General features: G+C 47.9%; 1 protein-coding gene across 1 annotated transcript in view; it reads right to left on the bottom strand.

Moving 5' to 3' along the window:
- The window catches only part of dytn (dystrotelin), a 114,677-nt gene that overhangs the window by 44,553 nt on the left and 47,422 nt on the right, over window positions 1-22,702 (bottom strand). The window contains exons 11-13 of the mRNA XM_034182528.1: window positions 5,873-5,965; window positions 5,652-5,793; window positions 2,731-3,349 (exon numbers count right to left, since the gene is read on the bottom strand). Of these exons, the coding sequence (XP_034038419.1) occupies window positions 2,731-3,349; window positions 5,652-5,793; window positions 5,873-5,965 (854 nt within the window). The remainder of the gene's footprint in view (window positions 1-2,730; window positions 3,350-5,651; window positions 5,794-5,872; window positions 5,966-22,702) is intronic.

Genomic DNA, 22,702 nt, shown 5'->3' with positions numbered 1-22,702 from the left:
CTGACTGTTTTATTGATGCAGGGAGATCATTCCACAGAACAGGGACACGATAAGAGAAAGATCTGTGACCTGCAGACTTCTTATTCACCTTAGGGACACAAAGTAGTCCTGCACCCTGAGAACGCAAATCCCGGGCCGGTACGTAAGGTTTAATTAGGTCAGCTAGGTAGGGAGGTGCCAGTCTGTGAACAATTTTATAGGTTAGTAGCAGAACCTTAAAATCTGATCTCACTGGGACAGGAAGCCAGTGAAGAGACGCCAAAATGAGTGTAATGTGGTCAAACTTTCTGCTTCGTGTCAAAAGTCTGGCTGCAGCATTTTGAACCAACTGGAGACCCCTAATGCTGGACTGTGGTAAACCAGAAAATAGAACATTGCAGTAGTCCAACTGAGAAGAAATAAACACATGAATCAGGGTCTCAGCATCAGTCATAGACAGGATTGGACGAATCTTCACTATATTTCACAGGTGGAAAAAAGCAGTCCTCGTAATATTTCTAATGTGGAGGTCAAAGGACAACAAAGGATCAAAAATTACCCAAAGGTTCCTCACTTTGTCAGTGTGATGTATGACACACGAGCTGAGGCTGAGTGTTAACTGGTCAAATTTTTATGGACACATCTACGGAAACAGGTCACAGTCTCAACTGGATGAATTTCCAAATTGCAAATCCCAAAAGTCAAAATTACCCTCCTTTCAATGTCTTTTGCTACAGGTCGGTGCTGTTCCATGTTGAAAGTAAACACGTGACTCCTGGTGCCATCTTGGGTTCAAAATAATGTTTTTGTTAATGTGTCTGTATGTAAATCCAGCTATTTTATTTATTTATTCACTGAAAATGTCGGGTTGTTGTGCAACAAGGACTTCAAGATGTACAGATTCCCGTCAGATCTGAACAGAAGAAACATTTGGGAAAATAAAGTCAGCGTGTGGGATGGAAGCGACTTCATCATCAAAGCTTTGAGAGGTCAATTTATTGATCAGTAAAACTCAACTAAACTGTCATCGTATAAACCAAATATTCACAGTCACCAGACAAAAAAAGTCCCAATGTTCCACAACGACAGGCAGAAGTACCACTGCCGGTAGCAGGGACATGGGACTTAAGGGCCGTTCACATTGCACAATCACTAGTCAAATTCATATTTTAGAAATGACTGTCCTGATCACAACATTAAAGGCAATCACATATTTTGACGTAATTACAAATTGAAATGACTCAATTAAAAAAAATGATTTCATCATGAGGTTTATGTCACAGAAATCCTACTTTACAATCACACTGCAGTCATTGTTAAATTATTTCCTGTTGCATTTATAATAAACATTTGTATTTATTTACAGTGTCTGAAATGAGATATAAATAAGCTACCAGACTTAAAAAAGTACAAATTTCCATGTTATTTTGTCTAAAAATAAATGTCTGAGGTTCCTTATGTTAAACAAGAAATTATCTAATCTGAAATAACAGGTGCTTTTAATTTACAGATGAAAGGTTTCTAAAGAACCATTTATTGATTTATTTAGCTGTTTTAATTACAAGTGTTCTAAACTTTTTTAACAGTAATCAGAAATTCTGAGGTAACAAACAACAACAAAAAAACGTTTCCAAGGATTTTTCTTCAGAAAACTGCTCTCTAAATGAGCAGTCCTGTCACACATTTCTGTTTTTGTACAGATCAGTGGTTTCTGTCACTCGTCTTCCGTGTTTTGGCCCGACGCATCTTTCCTATTGGACAACGCAAAGCTACATCACAGTTAAGAGCGGCAAAAGTTGGATTGGGTTGAACTTTGACCACGTCAGCCTGCCGACAAGCGGCAATGCGCGCTCCCGTCAGATGTGTCGTTTTAGCTCGGCTTTTGACGCGACGCTTCTGACACCTCTAAAAAGCAACGCGTCTCATTGAAAATAATGCTTTTAGACCGATTCGTGACACCTCTGACGCTTCCAGTGTGAAAAGCCTTTAACCGTGGACTCAGTTGGCTTGACCTTGAAGATGGGCCTGCACCATCAATGCACTTTTTCTGTAACTGCTTGTAACATTGTAACTGTTAGAATGTCCTAAACAGAAGGTCACCCCTCTGAGTCTGGTCTGCTTGAGGTTTCTGCCTCATTGTCATCAGAGGGGGTTTTCTTACCGCTCCTCAGGGAGCTGGTGAGGTCAGACCTTACCCACATGAAGCACCTTGAGGCAGCTTTGTTGTAAATAAAGTGAATCACTAAACACCTCTGGTCAAAGACGTCATGACTACACGTTGTTTGTGGATGTCTCTTGATCTCATCGACAAATCCCTGCAGAGACAAGTCGATCTAAACGTCGCACCCCATCACTACATATGGATACACCTCAAGATGCTCCATCGAGGAAGTCATTAAACCCAGAACTGTCACAAACCCATCAATTCCACGAAGGCCACAGCAGGTCAGCTGTCCTTCATGTTTACTGCTGTGCGAGCTAGAAGCATTAACTAACTCATGTTCCAAAAAACAACAAGACACCCAGTTGTGCGATAACATCTGGATAAACAGCCACGGGCAGCGCAATTTTTGCATCTCAGTTTACATTGTAAATAACATGTCTATTGTTGTCTTATGCACCATACTGCTCTTATCTTTTATTTTTATATTTAATCATTTCTGCTACTGACTGGTTGTCACCAACAAAGTTTTGTTGTTTATTATAATGACAATAAAGTCTCTCTTATCTTATGACTGAGAAATAACTCACCCATCTGTGCATCTGTCCTCAGGGTCATGGAAAGTTTTAGCCTCTCTGAAGATTCTTGGAGCAGCTCCTCTGGACTGCAAGTCCCACAATCCTCCTCCTCTTCTTCATGCACATGACTCTCCTGTGGCCACACCCCCTCAGATTTGCATTGCCATGCTGTCTCACGTTGCGTCATTGGATGACTGATGTGTCTGTCCCCTGCAGGATCCTTCTCCTGACAACAGCCTGACTGATGTGTGTCCTGGTGCGTTATGGGAGATGGAGTTTTTGTGTCAGGTTGCTCTTTTACCGCATTTCTCAGCAGTGATGGACTTGCATCTTCATCATCTTCTTCCTTTTCTTCACAGCTGGACTTTAGAATGACCTCCTCTTCCTCCTCTGTGTTTTTCACTCTTCCTTCTTCTGTTCCAGATGTGTACGTGCTGCCTTCATGTTCTTTGAGGTCGCTCGTTAACGTGTGCGTGCTGCCTTCAGGTTCTTTGTGGTCACTCGTTAATGTGTGCGTGCTGCCTTCAGGTTCTTTGTGGTCGCTCGTTAACGTGTGCGTGCTGCCTTCATGTTCTTTGTGGTCGCTCGTTAACGTGTCATGGTGTTGTTGAGTGTCCATTTGTTTCAGTGCCTGAGTTAGGAAGGACATGAGGAAGGGACAGTAAAACCTTAGGGCCCACAAACATACTCACTCTATGCGCTGTATATTCACCGTCATCTGCTGATATCCGCAACTGACAGGGACTTGCGTCTTGGCAGCGGACTGGGACATTGTGTAAAACGGATATTTTGCGTGTCCATCATGCCCACATCATGAACTAAAATAAGTTGTAGTGACTGCATACAGACTGGCCACAAATAAAGCGTTTTTATTACGTCTGCTTTGCATCTGATTTGCAGCGGATGCAAATCAGATGCGCTGTGTTCACAGCTGGACACTGTTCTTTGTTCTACCAGCTGCCACGCGCTCTGCGCTGGATGCTGCCTGTATAAAATAATTATTTTGTGGTGGATTAATCATTTTATTCTGCAAATTGCCTGTTGAAAACGGCTCTAATCACCAGAAAGCATTTTGAGCCTCTAAAAAGGTAATTATTTGACTTGTTTACATTGTCAAGGCTTGATAAAACAGTTGCGTGTTTTTTCCTTCTTGTCTGCAGCTGTTACAGTATTTATTCCTGTTTATAACAGATTTAGCTTCTTGTTACAGCTTAGACAGCTTGGACTCCAGCAAGGACAGTCGCATTCCTCCCCTCTCCTCTCCTCCTTTCTGCTCTCTATCTCTGCTCTGACCTTCAAAGTCCCAGCTTCACCAGACTGTGAATTCTTCAAATTATGATTTGGATTAACTATGGAATTGATCAGCTGGTCTCTCAACGCCATTGACACCATTTGTTTTCGACAAGGAGATCAGGGTTTGGGGACCCTGCATGCCCGGATGGAACCTACCCAGCTTTGCTCTCGACAGCTGAGAGAATGGAGTGTGACATGTGGCTCCACTCTCTTTGGAAGACGTTGAGGATTCATTTGTATTCGCTTTTATGGTGGGAGGTTTGGTGCTGATTGGTTTGTGCGCTGCCCTGACCCACAGGAATATTAGCAAGATGACTGCTTCCAGAATTTTGTCCCCTCATCTGTCCATCATGATTAATGAGTTGGGCAATGCTGTGTAATCTCAGACTGCGTGAACTCTTGAACTCAAACGCAAATTGGATTCAATCTCGGAACAAATTACTGCATTGCAAAGGAATTGTACTGCTGAGGACCAGAGAGTATTCTTCATAAATTTGGACTCTCGAAGGTCAGGGGTGCAGTAAATAGAATTCTGTATCTCTCCACCAAACATCAACATGGCAGCCTTATCGGCTCCTGAAGGCCAAATTCCCTGCTCTTCCCCCAGAAGGATCTACAGCCTTGGTGAAGGAATTTGCCCCCCCCCCCAGCCTGCTGTTGCCTAGCAACATCAGACTTTACACACACACGGACAGAAACTGTCAGACTTTACACACACACGGACAGAAATCGACAGAAATTTAACTCAACTGCACACGACGCATGTCTCCCTCCCTCCATTCCTATTACCCCCCGTGTCTCTCCACTCCCCCCACCTTGGCTTCCTCCTTGCCACCTCGAAGGCAGCACGGTTTTTACCGCTGCAGCCTTCAACCCCCAGGCTGGGTGGCGCGGGTCCCTCCTGCTGCGGCCTTCACCCACTTTGCCTCAATTCGGAAGACGGACTACTTCAGGTTCAGTGCACATAAACAATGTCAAATGTATATGTGTTGTCTTTAATTTTGATGTGTGCCATTATTACGGTAAACAAGTAATAATTGTGGATTAATTGTTGTATCTTGTGTGAGATAATTGGAGTGTAAACGTAATTGCCCTTTTTTGGCATCAGTAAAGTTGTCTGAAGTCTGAAGTTATAATCATACAGATGAGCTGCGCTCTGATGCGATCTGCTGACGTCACCACTCCCCCTGTTCACTGCTTCTTTACTCCAATCAACTTGTCCAAGTCCAGCAAATGCTCCACAGGCTGTATTGTTGGTGTGAATAGTGATGCTGATGGCCCGAGTGCGCTTCTTTTATGACCGCAATGCAGATGCCGTGCATGCGCAACACGTGCGCGATGCATCATAATACACCCGTAATGCTGCCGTGATAATCTCAATGCGTCTGATCCGTCTCCTCACTACATGCGTTATACAACCGTGATTGTTCATCATATATTCGCTATATATTATTAATATATCCGTAATTCATACTGGGACATTTGTCATTTTTGGCCATTTTTGTTGAAGACGACAACAAACACACGTAATTTGTGTACTCAATTCATGCGCAATTAATCCTCTCTCCACACAGGGCCCTAATATTTTGGTTAACTGGCTGCTTTGTGATGTCACTCATGCAGTCAGGTGACTTGTTTACCTGTGTCAGCCTGCTCTGTAGGCGCAGGTTATGTTGTCTCAGTGTTTCCATGGTAGCCTCCATCTCAGCGCACCTGTCCTCCAGAATGCTGTGATCTGATTGGACGGTCAGGCGCCACGCCTGCAGCTGCCGCTCCATCAGCCTGCAGACAGACAGACAAACGCGTCACCGCTGTAATGGCTCTGCAAAGCGTCTGAGAGCAGCGAAGCTTTGAGTCGAACCATTTGTCTCTGTGCAGGTTTTGGACTTCAGTCAGCAGAGCCGAGTCCTGATCAACAACACAAACAAATAGACAAATGTTAAAAACTACAAAGCTTTGAGACACATTTCACACAGCAAAAATCATACATTTATAAAAAAAACACAAACCTGTTTAGATCGTCAGCAGCAATTTGTAAAAAAAAAAAAAAAAAAGGAGGTGGGTGTTTATGATCTTTTCTACATCATTAGTTTGTGTCGTCATGTTCTCTGACATAAAAAGTCAACCTGCAGAATAAAAACATTGTCAGGATTTGCCCGGGTCACGTCTGTGTCACCACCTGTCTCCCCTTTTTTGCCTGTTTGTTTTGATTGATTTGTCTTATGTAATTCTCTGGTTTTGTTTCTTATTTATCTTCAGTGTCTTTTTATCTGGTTGTGTTCTTTTAGTCATGGCTTTGTTCTGTTATTTATTTTGTGTGCTGTCATTTATTGCATTTTTCTGCATTATCTGTAATCATTATCTGTAATTGTTTGCTGTCATTTATTTTCTGTTTCACCTATAGGTTCTTTTGTTATTTTATTATACTTCAGCCACAGTCAGTTCCATTCTAGTTTTGGTTGTAGCCCTTTATATTCTTGTTCTCAGTTTTGCTTTGCCACGCTTCACCCTCGCTTTGTTGTTCCGGATTTCGTCTCTGCCCCAACCATGCATGTATTTTGTCTCTCCAAGTTCAGAAAGCTGCTTGTTTTTTTTTACGTCACCTCTTGCCTAACCCCTGTCTGCTGCACCTTGGCCTGCTTCAAAGATAAGGAAGGACAAGGAAGTTAAAATATTAGCCAGAGAGAAGAAATGGTTTGAGAGAGGGGTCAAGGAGACATTCTTTGTGAAACGTTTGAAACCCAGCCTTAACCAGGGAGGGGGTCTGAGACACGCTTTATCCCTGTTTACAATGGGGTACTCAGGTCAAAGCAGTTTCAGTCTTTTGTTCATGGTAATGTGTTATGTGTCGGACGCGGTCGGAGCACCGACCCAGCGTTTGACAGGACCCAGCATAAAATAAGCAGAGCAAAGGATAACACATTTTAATGAAAGTGAGTGAAGTGATAAACAACTAAAAAGTCCGCGGTCTGGTGAGGTGGAAACACGGCGCGCTCTCAGCAGCGCAAACGGTCCGGAGCCACAGCAGTTCGGACCCCGCCGACACCCCCCAGGTGGCCGCGACAAACCGAGTCTGTGAAGAAAGAAAACATGAGGTGAGTCCAACACTCTCCACGCAGAGAGACAGCTCAAAGGTGCACACAATCAGCAAACACTTCCTGGCTTAAATATATATATCAGCTTCTCACCCTACAGGCACGGAACAACTCAGTTCAAATCTCCACTGCAGCAGAAGCTAATTAGACAATTAGCATAACGTGACAGCTCACTAACACAAGGTGTGAGGGACACCAAATCCACTGTCATTACTTCATAAAAGTCACCAAAACCAAATTACCTCAGGAAGTGTGCTGAAGAGCATGAGACCTCACCCAATCCTCCTTCACAGACTGTGGCGTCAAACCTGGAGTGGTCTCTGCATCCGTGATGGTGAGATTGTTATTCCGACGCCGATCTCACACATCTGCTCACAAGGTCGAGTCTCTGGCAACCACACACTGTGCATTCAAGGTTTAAGTGCAGCAAGCTCTGATCAAGACAGATACACCACAGCTGTGAGCCCTGATGACCTGCACGTGAAAACAAGCCTCAGGTGTTCAGGGTGAGGTCCTAATACTCAGCCACTCAGTCCTGAATGCATGCCACCTGGTGGGAGAAACAGAAAAACAAAAACCAAGCCACCCAAACACCCCAGCACACAACAGTAATGTGTCATTCACATCATCAGGAGAGTCATCAAGGGAGCCATCAGAAAGGCATCAATCCCATCATTAGAAGGACAGCTGCCCTGTCATTAGGAGGGTGCTAACTAGAGCACAATAGTTGCTAATTAGAGCTATTGTTTAGTCACCAGCCTATAGCAGTCTGCCTCTCAGTAGGAGGGGTCTGGTTAGGTTTAAAACTCCAGCTTTTGTGACTTCTTGATTATTCTTCTCTACAAGAGTCAAGACAGAAGTCAGACCACCAGAGCAAGAATTTTAGCTGAAGAAGCTTCTGCGATTTGAAGTGAAGCATCCTCACGTCAAGCAACCTAGTCCAGTCGAAGATTCAAGCTTTTCTACTATGGAAACCACCTGGACAACTGAGAGCCTACACAGAAACATTGCGACCAACTCTGTGCATGAGGCCCTGGCACTGGTACGTAAGCTGGAAAAGACTGCTAAAAAGATAGCTAACTTTAGAAACCACTTAAGATTTAACCTGAGATGCAAACAAAACAATGTTATTCCCAAATGCATGAAGCAAAAGGCACTAGAAGCAGGTCACACAGCAGAAAAGATCCAGCACAGTTACCTTAGGAGGATTTTTGGTCTTAGAAATAGAAGGCTTCATTTTAAAATATTAGACCTCCAAAATAATCTTGATAGTCTGCACAAAAGGTTAGAAACCTTAGTGGAGGAAGAGGCCCATAATAAGATCACAAAGTTCATAGTTAAAATTCAAATGGCTGAGCATTTAAAAAGTAAGGAGCGGCAAATCAGGAAGTTTCACAACCTTTTAGTGCAGAAAAGGCGTACTTTCAGTGGGAGTAGTTTTAAAGATACACCCAGACAAATTAGTGACAACAGGGAAAATTGGGTAAAGAATCTGTCCGACAGGGTTCTTCCATAGACAGAAAAGGATGTGCTCGCTAAAGGACTAAATTTCTCAGTGACCCCTAAACATATACCGACAGTAGATTACATCACTGCAGTAGAGTCAGCCATTAAACATAACAGTTTGTCAGAGTCAGAAGCTGGGGACCTCCAACTAAGAGTCACAGCAGTGCTGAACAGTGCTAAGCCTCCTCCGTCCAACATCACAGGAGAAGAACGGAAAGCTTTGTCAGCACTGCAGAAGGACCAAAGCATCCTTATCCTGCCAGCGGATAAAGGCAGATGCACGGTGGTCCTGAACACATCTGACTACGAGGCCAAGATCAACAACTTGCTCAGTGACTCCAATACATACGAACGTCTGAAGAGAGACCCCACGAGCGGCTATAAGAAGAAAATCATTAGCTACCTCCAAAACCTGGAGAAAGAGGGACTCATCGACAGGCAGACATACTACAGACTGTACCCAGGGGACGCCACTCCATGCATCTATGGACTGCCCAAAATCCACAAACAGGACGTGCCACTCAGGCCTATTGTAAGTAGCACAGATTCCATCACATACAACTTGGCCAAGCACCTCAAGTGAGTTTTGGCTCCTCTAGTGGGTAACTCAGACCACCATGTGGAGAACACACAAGATTTTGTGAACAAGATCAAGGACCTACAGCTGGAGGCAGATGAAACTATGGTGTCATTTGATGTGACATCGTTGTTCACCTGCATCCCCACCGCTGAGGCCGTCTCAGCTGTGAGGCAGAGACTGCTGGAGGATGTGTCTCTACTTGAAAGGACCAAACTCACACCAGACCACATCTGCCAACTCTTGGAGATCTGTCTTAACACCACGTATTTCCTGTTTAGGGGGAATTACTACAGGCAGATTCATGGTTGTGCGATGGGGTCTCCGGTATCCCCCATTGTGGCCAATCTGTACATGGCGCGAGTGGAGAAGACAGCCTTGATGTCTTTCACGGGCATCTCTCCCAGTCACTGGTTCAGATATGTTGATGACACATGGGTTAAAATCAAGCAACAGGAAGTTGAAGACTTTACAAAACACATCAACTCGGTGGACGCCAATATCAAGTTCACACGTGAGGATGCCAGCAACAACCATTTAGCCTTCTTGGACTGTGATGTTACGATTGGAGAGAATAGGCAGCTCCAGACAGGGGTTTACAGAAAACCAACTCACACTGACCAATATCTGTTCTTTGGCTCAAACCACCCCCTTGAACACAAGCTCAGGGTGATCAGGATGCTTCAACACAGAGCCCTACAGGTGCCCACAACTGCAGAGGGAAGGGCTAAAGAACAACAACGTGTCCGGAAAGCCCTCACAGTATGTGGGTACCCACGATGGTCCCTGGACAAAGTGCAGAAGTTCCAGAGAACAAAGAGACCAGATACACAGGAGACGGAGACAAGAAGAAGAGGAGTGTCTCTCCCTTATTTAGCAGGAGTAGGTGAAAAACTACAGACGATCTTCAGACAGCACAAAATCCCAGTTTACTTTAAACCGATTAACACCTTGAGACAGAAATTAGTTCACCCTAAGGACAGGATCCCTAGCTACAAACAGAGCAATGTAGTGTATTCTATCAGATGTCAGGAAAACTGTAACGAACACTACACAGGTGAGACTAAGCAACCTTTACACAAAAGGCTATACCAGCACCGCAGAGAGGGCGCCAGTGGACCTCAGTCTGCAGTTCATCTCCACCTTAAAGACACTAACCACACGTTTGAGGACAAGGAAGTTAAAATATTAGCCAGAGAGAAGAAATGGTTTGAGAGAGGGGACAAGGAGGCATTCTTTGTGAAACGTTTGAAACCCAGCCTTAACCGGGGAGGGGGTCTATGACACGCTTTATCCCCTGTTTACAATGGGGTACTCAGGTCAAAGCAGTTTCAATCTTTTGTTCATGGTAATGTGTCATTCACGTCATCAGGAGAGTCGTCAAGGGAGCCATCAAGAGAGGCATCCATCCCATCATTAGAGGGACAGCTGCCCTGTCATTAGGAGGGTGCTAACTAGAGCATAATAGGTGCTAATTAGAGCTATTGTTTAGTCACTAGCCTATAGCAGTCTGCCTTTCAGTAGGAGGGGTCTGGTTAGGTTTAAAACTCCAGCTTTTGTTGGCTTCTGTTCTTTCTTCTCTACAAGACTGAGACAGAAGTCAGACTTCCGGAGCAAGAATTTTAGCTGAGGAAGCTTCTGCGATTTGAAGCGAAACGTCCTCGCGTCAAGCAACCCAGTCCAGTCGAAGATTCAGGTTTCTCTACTATTCAAAGATAGTCATTTTTACTCCTACATCGTGTCTGTGAGTCTGCATGAAGTGTCCAGCCGCTCTCTGTGCCACGCCTCCTCAGTGCTTGACAAACGTTCTGTATATGTATGTTATATAACAGCTGAGTGGATCCTTGTCATTTGATTGGTGCTTTGTATGTCACATTACATGGATTATTCATCCCATTTGTGTTGCACTACATTTAGCGTGTAGCTTGGTTCCATGTAGAGAGCAAATTTGATTCCATGCGTTTGGTGCCATTGCACTTTGCACACGTGCACACATACACGCATGCACAAAACAAATCCAGTGTGCTGTCTGGAGGCTGTTAGCAGGAAGAAAGAAAGCTGGACTAATTTTTGACATGATTTTTTTTTTCTTTTCGCTGCACTGAGGATGTGCACAGTCTCTTTTTGGTAGTACACATGCGCACAAGCTCCGACCCGGTTGCGTGTGTGTGCGTGCGGGGGACAATATATTTGTAAATTATGGTGGAAAATAAGTATTTGGTCAATAACAAACAAGCAAGATTTCGGGCTCTAACAGACCTGTAACTTCTTCTTTTAGAAGCTCTTCTGTCCTCCACCTGCTACCTGTATTAATGGCACCTGTTGGAACTCGTTATCTGTATAAAAGACACCTGTCCACAGCCTCAAATAGTCAGACTCCAAACTCAACCACAACCAAGACCAAAGAGCTGTTGAAGTACACCAGGAGGAAAATTGTAGATGTGGACCAGGCTGGGAATTGTGAATCTACAACAGTCAAGCAGGTTGGTGTGAATAAATCAACTGTGGGAGCAATTGTAAGAAAATGGAAGACATACAAGACCATTGATAATCTCCCTCGATCTGGGGCTCCACGCAAGATGTCATCCTGTGGGGTCAAAATGATCATGAGAACGGTGAACAAAAATCCCAGAACTACACAGAGGGACCTGATGAATGACCTGCAGAGAGCTGGGACCAAAGTAACAAAGGCTACACACTACGCAGAGAGGGACTCAAATCCTGCAGTGCCAGGCATGTCCCCGTGCTTAAGACAGTACGTGTCCAGGTCAGTCTGAAGTTTGCCAGAGAGCATATGGATGATCCAGAAGAGGATTGGGAGAATATCATGTGGTCAGATGAAACCAAAATAGAACTTTTTGGTAAAAACTCAACTCGTCATGTTTGGAGGAAGAAGAATGCTGAGTTGCATTCCAAGAACAACATATCTACTGTGAAGCATGGGGGTGGAAACATCATGCTTTGAGGCTGTTTTTCTGCAAAGGGGACAGGACGACTAATCTGTGTTAAGGGAAGAATGAACGGGGCCATGTATCATGAGACTTTTTTTTTGTTGTTTTTTGCTTCCTCATGGTTTTAGTTGGTAAATGTAGTTACATTTTTTAATTTAACCAGGTTAGTCCCATTGAGGTCGAGACCTCTTTTACAAGGGAGACCTGGATAACTATAAAGTTTCCAATCCAACTAAGGTGCATGTCTTTAAATGCACGCAAACATGGGGAGAACATGTAAACGCCACACAGAAGGGCCACAGGTGGGAATCAAACCCATGACCTTTTTGCTGTAAGGCAACAGTGCTAACCACTAATCCACTGTGCTGCTGAAAATGTTGCCTTTAGAAGAATATTATCACATCATTTTTAATTCCTGTGACATTTGTCCAGTCCTGTGTGTGTGTGTGTGTGTGTGTGTGTGTGTGTGTGTGTGTGTGTGTGTGTGTGTGTGTGTGTGTGTGTGTGTGTGTGTGTGTGTGAGAGGCTCCACTGTGATGTTTGTCCAGTCCTCTGGACTGGAAAAAGTGGTTTCACGGCAGCTCGTAGACTATCTTACTGAGAATAATCTCTTTGAGCCACTGCAGTCTGCTTTTAGAAAATATCATTCCACAGAGACGGCGCTCACTAAAGTGATCTTTTCCTTGCAATGGATTCGGACACCACTACAGTTCTGGTGCTGTAAGATCTCAGTGCTGCATTTGATACAGTGGATCATCATATTCTACTCAAATCATTTTGGATTCAGGTGTGTTGGAGCAGGGAGACAACTAAGAGTGTCAGGAATGTGGCTCTCGAGGACCGAACTTGGCCACCCCTGATTTTGGGATTACTGGGAGTGCCCTCGCATGGTTGACGTCATACCTGACCAGTCGTTCTCACTGTGTTTTGTACAATAACTCTACCTCTAACCTTAGTGACATGAAATTTGGGGTTCCACAGGGGTCCATCTTAGGCCCCCTGCTTTTAGCACCCCTTGGGCACATATTGCAGCGTTTTGGGATTACCTTTCACTGTTATGCTGATGATACTCGGTTATACATGCTGATAACTGCTGGTAATAAAATCAAATCAATTTTATTTATATAGCGCCAAATCACAACAAACAGTTGCACCAAGGCGCTTTATATTGTAAGGCAAAGCCATACAATAATTATGGAAAAACCCCAATGGTCAAAACGACCGCCTGTGAGCAAGCACTTGGCGACAGTGGGAAGGAAAAACTCCCTTTTAACAGGAAGAAACCTCCAGCAGAACCAGGCTCAGGGATGGGCAGTCTTCTGCTGGGACTGGTTGGGGCTGAGGGAGAGAACCAGGAAAAAGACATGCTGTGGAGGGGAGCAGAGATCAATCACTAATGATTAAAAGCAGAGTGGTGCATACAGAGCAAAAAGAGAAAGAAACACTCAGTGCATCATGGGAACCCACCAGCAGTCTAAGTCTATAGCAGCATAACTAAGGGATGGTTCAGGGTCACCTGATCCAGCCCTAACTATAAGCTTTAGCAAAAAGGAAAGTTTTAAGCCTAATCTTAAAAGTAGAGAGGGTGTCTGTCTCCTTGATCCGAATTGGGAGCTGGTTCCACAGGAGAGGAGCCTGAAAGCTGAAGGCTCTGCCTCCCATTCTACTGTTACTGTTGTGTGGGCCGCTGAAGAGGAGGTACTGCTGGCCCACCACCACCAGAGGGCGCCCTGCCTGGAGTGCGGGCTCCAGGCACCAGAGGGCGCCGCCGCCTCACGGGAGCAGCTACGGTGACAGCTGTCACCCATCACCTGAGACAGCTGACGGCAATCATCAGTGGGGTATATCAGCAGGACGGCACCTCCACCTCATTGCCGAGATATCGTTTCTACCGGAGAGGTAACGTATCGAAGCTAACGGAGTGTATCTTTTTGGATTGTGCTAGTTTGTGGATTACTGTTCCAACGAGAGGTGGAGGTAACTTCCCTGCTGTTCGGAGTCCTGGGTGCAAACGCGCCCCCATCTAACTGTCCTTTGTTCCTCGCCAGCAGTACCAGGTCCGACACGTGGAGGCAGTGGCCACCTGGGAGTTCGGGACTTGGCGGCTCCAGTATTCCCGGGGTCCTGTGGCGGAGGAAGCCGTGTGGTTCCGGTCTTACCTTGGAGAGGCGTCTCCTATCTTCGAGCCTGCCCACACGACACTTTTGTGAATTGACTGTTGTTCATTTCCGTGATTGGTTGTATTCGTTGTGCACATTCACAACAGTAAAGCGTTGTTATTTTGACTTACTCCATTGTCCGTTCATTTGCGCCCCCTGTTGTGGGTCCGTGTTCCTACACTTTCACAACAGGATATCTCGGCCAGCGTCATGGATCCCGAGGGGCGTCAACCGGCTGTTGAACGGCCAATGGAAGAACTTGGCGCACAGGCGTCCGCAGGAGGGGTAATCGGTGAGTTGCAGCGGATCCTCACCGCTTTCACGACTCGGTTGGATTTGATGACCGAGCAGAACGTCCTCCTGAACCGCAGGGTGGAGGCTCTCGCCGCGCAGGTGGAAGCGCGCCCTCCGGGTGCCGCTGCGGCTCTCCCTCCCGTAGAACCTGTGCGTAACAGCGACGTTCCACTGGTTGTCCAACGACCCCTCCCACCTTCCCCTGAAGCATACATAAGCCCCCCAGAGCCGTACGGAGGCTGTGTGGAGACGTGCGCGGATTTTCTTATGCAGTGTTCGCTCGTCTTCGCACAGCGTCCCGTCATGTACGCGACTGACGCTAGCAAAGTAGCTTATGTGATAAATCTGCTTCGTGGTGAGGCACGCGCTTGGACTACAGCGCTCTGGGAGCAAAGTTCACGGCTCCTTCTGACATATGATGGGTTTGTGAGGGAGCTCAGAACGGTGTTCGATCACCCTAATAGAGGAGAGACCGCTTCAGCCGTGCTGCTGTCAATGAGACAGGGGCGCCGGAGCGCAGCTGCCTATGCAGTCGACTTCCGCATCGCGGCTGCGAGGTCCGGCTGGAATAGCGCTGCCCTCCGCGCCGCCTTCGTAAACGGACTGTCGTTGGTCCTCAAGGAGCACCTGGTGGCTAAGGACGAACCGCGGGATTTAGATGGGCTTATCGATCTTGTTATACGTTTAGACAATCGGTTAAATGAGCGCCGTCGGGAACGAGACGAAGGGCGTGGCCAGGCACGCGTCGTCCCTCTCCCTTCCAGTTCCGACCGCGTTCCGCCCTCCCCACGCTCCACGGCCCCTGCGCTCCGTGCGGTTACAGCCCCCCCTGCTGACGAAGCTATGGACACGAGTAGGGCAACATTTAGGGCACCGGTCACACAAAGGAGGCTGGCCCGCGGGGCGTGTTTTGTTTGTGGCTCGATTGAGCATCAAGTAAGGGACTGCCCCGAGCGGTTAAACACCAACGCCCGCCCCTAGAAACTGGGCTAGGGGAGGGCCGAGACGTTCACGTGGGACACACCCACATCGCCACACGACTCCCAGTTACAATCCTTTATGAGGATTTAACCCTGAAGGCCCCAGCACTGGTGGACACGGGCTCAGAAGGGAATTTGCTAGACAGCAAATGGGCCAGGGAGATAGGGTTCCCTCTGGTGGCGCTTACCTCGCCTGTGCAGGTACGGGCGCTAGATGGCTCCCTACTCCCTCCAATCACTCACAAGACACCACCAGTAACTCTGGTGGTGTCAGGGAATCACCGGGAGGAAATCGAGTTTTTCGTGACTCCGGCCACCTCCCGTGTGATTTTAGGTTTTCCCTGGATGTTGAAACACAATCCCCGGATCGATTGGCCGTCCGGGGTAGTGGTTCAGTGGAGCGAGACCTGCCATCGGGTATGTTTAGGTTCCTCGGTTCCTCCCGGTTCCCAGGCCAGGGAGGAGGTCAGAGCCCCGCCCAATCTAGGGATGGTGCCGGTGCAGTACCATGACCTTGCGGAGGTGTTCAGCAAGGATCTGGCACTCCCCCTTCCCCCGCACCGCCCGTATGATTGTGCCATTGATTTGGTTCCAGGCGTTGAGTTCCCGTCCAGTAGGCTGTACAACCTCTCACGACCTGAACGCGAATCAATGGAGACCTACATCCGGGACTCTTTGGCTGCTGGGTTGATCCGGAATTCCACCTCCCCGATGGGTGCGGGTTTCTTTTTTGTGGGGAAAAAGGATGGCGGATTACGTCCATGCATCGATTACTGGGGGTTGAACGAAATCACGGTTCATAACCGATACCCCTTACCCTTGTTGGATTCGGTGTTCACGCCCCTGCATGGAGCCAAGATATTCACCAAGCTTGATCTTAGGAATGCGTATCACCTGGTTCGGATCCGGAAGGGAGACGAGTGGAAGATGGCATTTAACACCCCGTTAGGTCATTTTGAGTACCTGGTCATGCCGTTCGGTCTTACAAATGCTCCCGCGATGTTCCAAGCATTGGTTAATGATGTCTTGCGGGACTTCCTGCACCGATTCGTCTTCGTATATTTAGACGACATACTCATCTTTTCTCCGGATCCTGAGACCCATGTCCGACATGTACGTCAGGTCCTGCAGCGGTTATTGGAGAACCGGCTGTTTGTTAAGGGCGAGAAGTGTGAGTTTCACCGCACCTCTTTGTCCTTCCTGGGGTTCATCATCTCCCCCAACTCCGTCGCTCCTGATCCGGCCAAGGTTGCGGCGGTGAGAGACTGGCCCCAACCCACAAGCCGTAGGAAGCTGCAACAGTTCCTCGGCTTTGCGAATTTCTACAGGAGGTTCATTAAGGGCTACAGTCAGGTTGTTAGCCCCCTGACAGCCCTGACCTCACCAAAAGTCCCCTTCACCTGGTCGGATCGTTGCGATGCCGCGTTCAAGGAGTTGAAACGGCGCTTCTCGTCTGCACCCGTTCTGGTGCAGCCCGATCCTAGTCGCCAGTTAGTGGTTGAAGTGGACGCCTCGGACTCAGGGATAGGAGCTGTGCTGTCCCGGAGTGGGAAGACCGATAAGGTCCTTCATCCGTGTGCCTATTTTTCCCGCAGGTTGACCCCGGCTGAACGGAACTATGACGTCGGCAACCGAGAACTCCTTGCGGTGAAAGAGGCTCTTGAAGAGTGGAGACACCTGTTGGAGGGAACGTCCGTGCCATTCACTGTTTTCACTGACCACCGGAACCTGGAATATATCAGGACCGCCAAGCGGCTGAATCCCAGGCAAGCCCGCTGGTCACTGTTCTTCGGCCGTTTTGACTTCCGCATCACCTACCGGCCCAGGACCAAGAACCAGAAATCGGATGCCTTGTCCCGGGTACACGAAGACGAGGTCAAAGCGGAGTTGTCGGATCCACCGGAACCCATCATCCCGGAGTCCACTTTCGTGGCCACCCTCACCTGGGACGTAGAGAGAACCGTCCGGGAGGCCCTGGCCTGAAGCCCGGACCCCGGGACTGGACCAAAGAACAGACTTTACGTCCCACCAGAGGCAAGGGCTGCAGTCCTGGACTTCTGTCACGGCTCTAAGCTCTCCTGTCATCCAGGGGTGCGAAGAACCGTGGCAGTTGTCCGGCAGCGCTTCTGGTGGGCGTCCCTGGAGGCCGACGTCCGGGACTATATCCAGGCCTGTACCACCTGCGCCAGGGGCAAGGCCGACCATCGCAAGGCTCCGGGACTGCTACAGCCGCTGCCCGTGCCTCATCGCCCCTGGTCCCACATCGGCCTGGATTTTGTCACGGGCCTCCCGCCGTCCCAGGGAAACACCGTCATCCTCACGATAGTGGACCGATTCTCCAAGGCGGCCCACTTCGTGGCCCTCCCGAAGCTCCCAACGGCCCAGGAGACAGCGGACCTCCTGGTCCACCACGTCGTCCGCCTGCATGGGATACCATCAGACATCGTCTCCGATCGCGGTCCCCAGTTCTCCTCGCATGTCTGGAGGAGCTTTTGCCGGGAACTGGGGGCCACGGTCAGTCTCTCATCCGGGTATCACCCCCAGACCAACGGGCAAGCAGAGCGGGCCAATCAAGAAATGGAGCAAACACTGCGTTGTGTGACAGCCGCGCACCCGGCGGCCTGGAGTACTCATGTGGCCTGGATCGAGTACGCCCACAACAGTCAAGTGTCATCAGCCACCGGCCTCTCCCCCTTTGAGGTGTGTTTGGGGTATCAGCCCCCATTGTTCCCGGTGGTTGAGGGAGAGGTCGGTGTGCCCTCGGTCCAGGCCCACCTGCGGAAGTGCCGTCGGGTGTGGCGTGCCGCCCGTTCTGCTTTGTTGAAGGCCCGGATGAGGGCGAAGACCCATGCAGACCGGCGGCGGACCCCGGCCCCTACGTATTGCCCCGGGCAGGAAGTGTGGTTGTCCACCAAGGACATCCCACTACAAGTGGCCTCCCCAAAACTGCAGGACAGGTACATAGGACCGTTTAAAATTCTCAAGGTCATCAATCCCGCCGCAGTGAGGCTTCGGCTTCCAGCCTCACTGCGGATCCATCCAGTATTTCATGTGTCAAAGCTCAAGCCCCATCACACCTCGCCCCTCTGTACACCCGGTCCGGCACCACCTCCTGCCCGGATCATCGATGGCGAGCCGGCTTGGACAGTGCGCCGGTTGTTGGACGTCCGACGGATGGGCCGGGGCTTTCAATATCTGGTGGACTGGGAGGGGTACGGTCCCGAAGAACGCTCCTGGGTGAAGAGGAGCTTCATCCTGGACCCGGCCCTCCTGGCCGACTTCTACCGTCGCCACCCGGACAAGCCCGGTCGGGCGCCAGGAGGCGCCCGTTGAGGGGGGGGTCCTGTTGTGTGGGCCGCTGAAGAGGAGGTACTGCTGGCCCACCACCAACAGAGGGCACCCTGCCTGGAGTGCGGGCTCCAGGCACCAGAGGGCGCCGCCGCCTCACGGGAGCAGCTACGGTGACAGCTGTCACCCATCACCTGAGACAGCTGACGGCAATCATCAGTGGGGTATATCAGCAGGACGGCACCTCCACCTCATTGCCGAGATATCGTTTCTACCGGAGAGGTAACGTATCGAAGCTAACGGAGTGTATCTTTTTGGATTGTGCTAGTTTGTGGATTACTGTTCCAACGAGAGGTGGAGGTAACTTTCCTGCTGTTCGGAGTCCTGGGTGCAAACGCGCCCCCATCTAACTGTCCTTTGTTCCTCGCCAGCAGTACCAGGTCCGACACGCGGAGGCAGTGGCCACCTGGGAGTTCGGGACTTGGCGGCTCCAGTATTCCTGGGGTCCTGTGGCGGAGGAAGCCGTGTGGTTCCGGTCTTACCTTGGAGAGGCGTCTCCTATCTTCAAGCCTGCCCACACGACACTTTTGTGAATTGACTGTTGTTCATTTCCATGATTGGTTGTATTCGTTGTGCACATTCACAACAGTAAAGCGTTGTTATTTTGACTTACTCCATTGTCCGTTCATTTGCGCCCCCTGTTGTGGGTCCGTGTTCCTACACTTTCACAACACTTACAAACCCTAGGAACTACAAGTAAGCCTGCAGTCTGAGAGCGAAGCGCTTTATTGGGGTGATATGGTACTATGAGGTCCCTAAGATAAGATGGGACCTGATTATTCAAAACCTTATAAGTAAGAAGAAGAAATTTAAATTCTATTCTAGAATTAACAGGAAGCCAATGAAGAGAGGCCAATATGGGTGAGATATGCTCTCTCCTTCTAGTCCCTGTCAGTACTCTAGCTGCAGCATTTTGAATTAACTGAAGGCTTTTTAGGGAACTTTTAGGACAACCTGATAATAATGAATTACAATAGTCCAGCCTAGAGGAAATAAATGCATGAATTAGTTTTTCAGCATCACTCTGAGACAAGACCTTTCTAATTTTAGAGATATTGCGCAAATGCAAAAAAGCAGTCCTACATATTTATTTAATACGCGCACTGAATGACATATCCTGATCAAAAATGAGTCCAAGATTTCTCACAGTATTACTAGAGGTCAGGGTAATGCCATCCAGAGTAAGGATCTGGTTAGACACCATGTTTCTAAGATTTGTGGGGCCAAGTACAATAACTTCAGTTTTATCTGAGTTTAAAAGCAGGAAATTAGAGGTCATCCATGTCTTTATGTCTGTAAGACAATCCTGCAGTTTAGCTAACTGGTGTGTGTCCTCTGGCTTCATGGATAGATAAAGCTGGGTATCATCTGCGTAACAATGAAAATTTAAGCAATGCCGTCTAATAATACTGCCTAAGGGAAGCATGTATAAAGTGAATAAAATTGGTCCTAGCACAGAACCTTGTGGAACTTCATAATTAACTTTAGTCTGTGAAGAAGTTTCCCCATTTACATGAACAAATTGTAATCTATTAGATAAATATGATTCAAACCACCGCAGCGCAGTGCCTTTAATACCTATGGCATGCTCTAATCTCTGTAATAAAATTTTATGGTCAACAGTATCAAAAGCAGCACTGAAGTCTAACAGAACAAGCACAGAGATGAGTCCACTGTCCGAGGCCATAAGAAGATCATTTGTAACCTTCACTAATGCTGTTTCTGTACTATGATGAATTCTAAAACCTGACTGAAACTCTTCAAATAGACCATTCCTCTGCAGATGATCAGTTAGCTGTTTTACAACTACCCTTTCAAGAATTTTTGAGAGAAAAGGAAGGTTGGAGATTGGCCTATAATTAGCTAAGATAGCTGGGTCAAGTGATGGCTTTTTAAGTAATGGTTTAATTACTGCCACCTTAAAAGCCTGTGGTACATAGCCAACTAATAAAGATAGATTGATCATATTTAAGATCGAAGCATTAATTAATGGTAGGGCTTCCTTGAGCAGCCTGGTAGGAATGGGGTCTAATAGACATGTTGATGGTTTGGATGAAGTAACTAATGAAAATAACTCAGACAGAACAATCGGAGAGAAAGAGTCTAACCAAATACCGGCATCACTGAAAGCAGCCAAAGATAACGATACGTCTTTGGGATGGTTATGAGTAATTTTTTCTCTAATAGTTAAAATTTTATTAGCAAAGAAAGTCATGAAGTCATTACTAGTTAAAGCTAAAGGAATACTCGGCTCAATAGAGCTCTTACTCTTTGTCAGCCTGGCTACAGTGCTGAAAAGAAAGCTGGGTGTTATGTGTCGACGCGGGTTGAGGAGCGGACCTGCGTCTGACGGAACCCAGCGCTAAAACAACCAGAAAGCGGTTCCAATAACAAAACAATTTATTTTTCCAGCCTTTGGTGCATAACAAAGTGCACAAACAAAAGCTGCGTCAGTCTGGCGGAGTGAAGGACGGCACGCTCTCCAGCGCCCAAAAGGATCGAAGCCCGACGCCTCTGGACCCACGTTCACCGCCAAACACCCCCCAGGTGGACACGACAAACCGACTCTCTGCGAAGGATAGAAAAGGTGAGGTAAGTCAGCAGCTACAACTAATATCCTTCAAAAGGCACACACTATCAGCAACACATTCAGGTCTGAATTTAAGCTTTATGTAAATGAGCAGCTTCTCACAACAGGTGGAGGATCATCAGTCTGCATGCCACGGCAGTGAGAAGCGAGCTGCACAATTCTCATCAAAGTTCAAATATACTGCGTAACAAAATACCAAGTTACTATTAACAATTATTCAGACAATCACCTCTGATGTGTGCTGACAGCATGTGTCCCTCACCCTTCCTCCTTCACAGGCACGATGTGTCAAACCCAGGCGCGGTCCTCAGCGTCTCACAAACGAACATCACAAAGTCGAGTTCCCGGCAATTCTGCTTGAATCACACATGACTTAAATGCAGAACGCCATCTCATTATCTGCTTCAGCTGAAAGTCTTTAAGGTTGCACGTGAGCACCATACACAGGTGCTGCACATCATGTTGATGAGGGTGAAGGACTCTTCTGCCAGCACCTTCTCCACAGACAATAATTCAGTTTGCATACCACCTGGAGAGCAAAGAAAAGAAAAGAACACCAAAACGTCCAGCCACACCCCCCCCAACACACAATAGTACCCCCCCTTTAACGGGAAGCCTCCCGGCGACCGAACAGACCAGGTCCGAGAACAGCACCTCCCTCCGGGGTCCACGTCAGGAAGCAGACAGCGTAACGCTCCCAAGGTCCACCACAGACAGCAGGACAGGGCACCGCAGCTGGAAGGCCGGCTGGCATCAACAAAAACCCCAAAACAGTCCCAAATACAACCTAACATACAAGAAAAACATAAAACCCACCCAAAACCTCCCCAGGGGACCGTCCCATCCAACCCCGGGAAGAAAAGAAAAACGCCCAAATGCAAAAACCCAACACAGCCCCACAAACACAATACAAACATAAATGCATAAAAGAAAAATAACAAACAACCCCCCCAGAATGACTTGCAGAGCCCAACACCCCCCAGAAGGCCTTTACCGCCGGTTCCAGGAGGAATAGCCAAAACCGGAATCCCACAAAGGTCCCCAGGTACACATGGAGCAAACGGCGCCCCCCAGAGGACCGTACCATCAAACCCCAGGAGGCACCCTCCCCACAACCCAGGAACCCCAGACCCGGCCACACTTGGCTAGGCGGCCCCACAAGCCAATTCCCCCCCAGAGGACCGTCCCATC

Source organism: Thalassophryne amazonica, chromosome 1 (assembly GCF_902500255.1).
Source record: "Thalassophryne amazonica chromosome 1, fThaAma1.1, whole genome shotgun sequence".
Classification (NCBI taxonomy): Eukaryota; Metazoa; Chordata; class Actinopteri; order Batrachoidiformes; family Batrachoididae; genus Thalassophryne; species Thalassophryne amazonica.
Note: the sequence above shows the minus strand (reverse complement) of the source record. Positions and strands in the feature narration are given on the sequence as shown.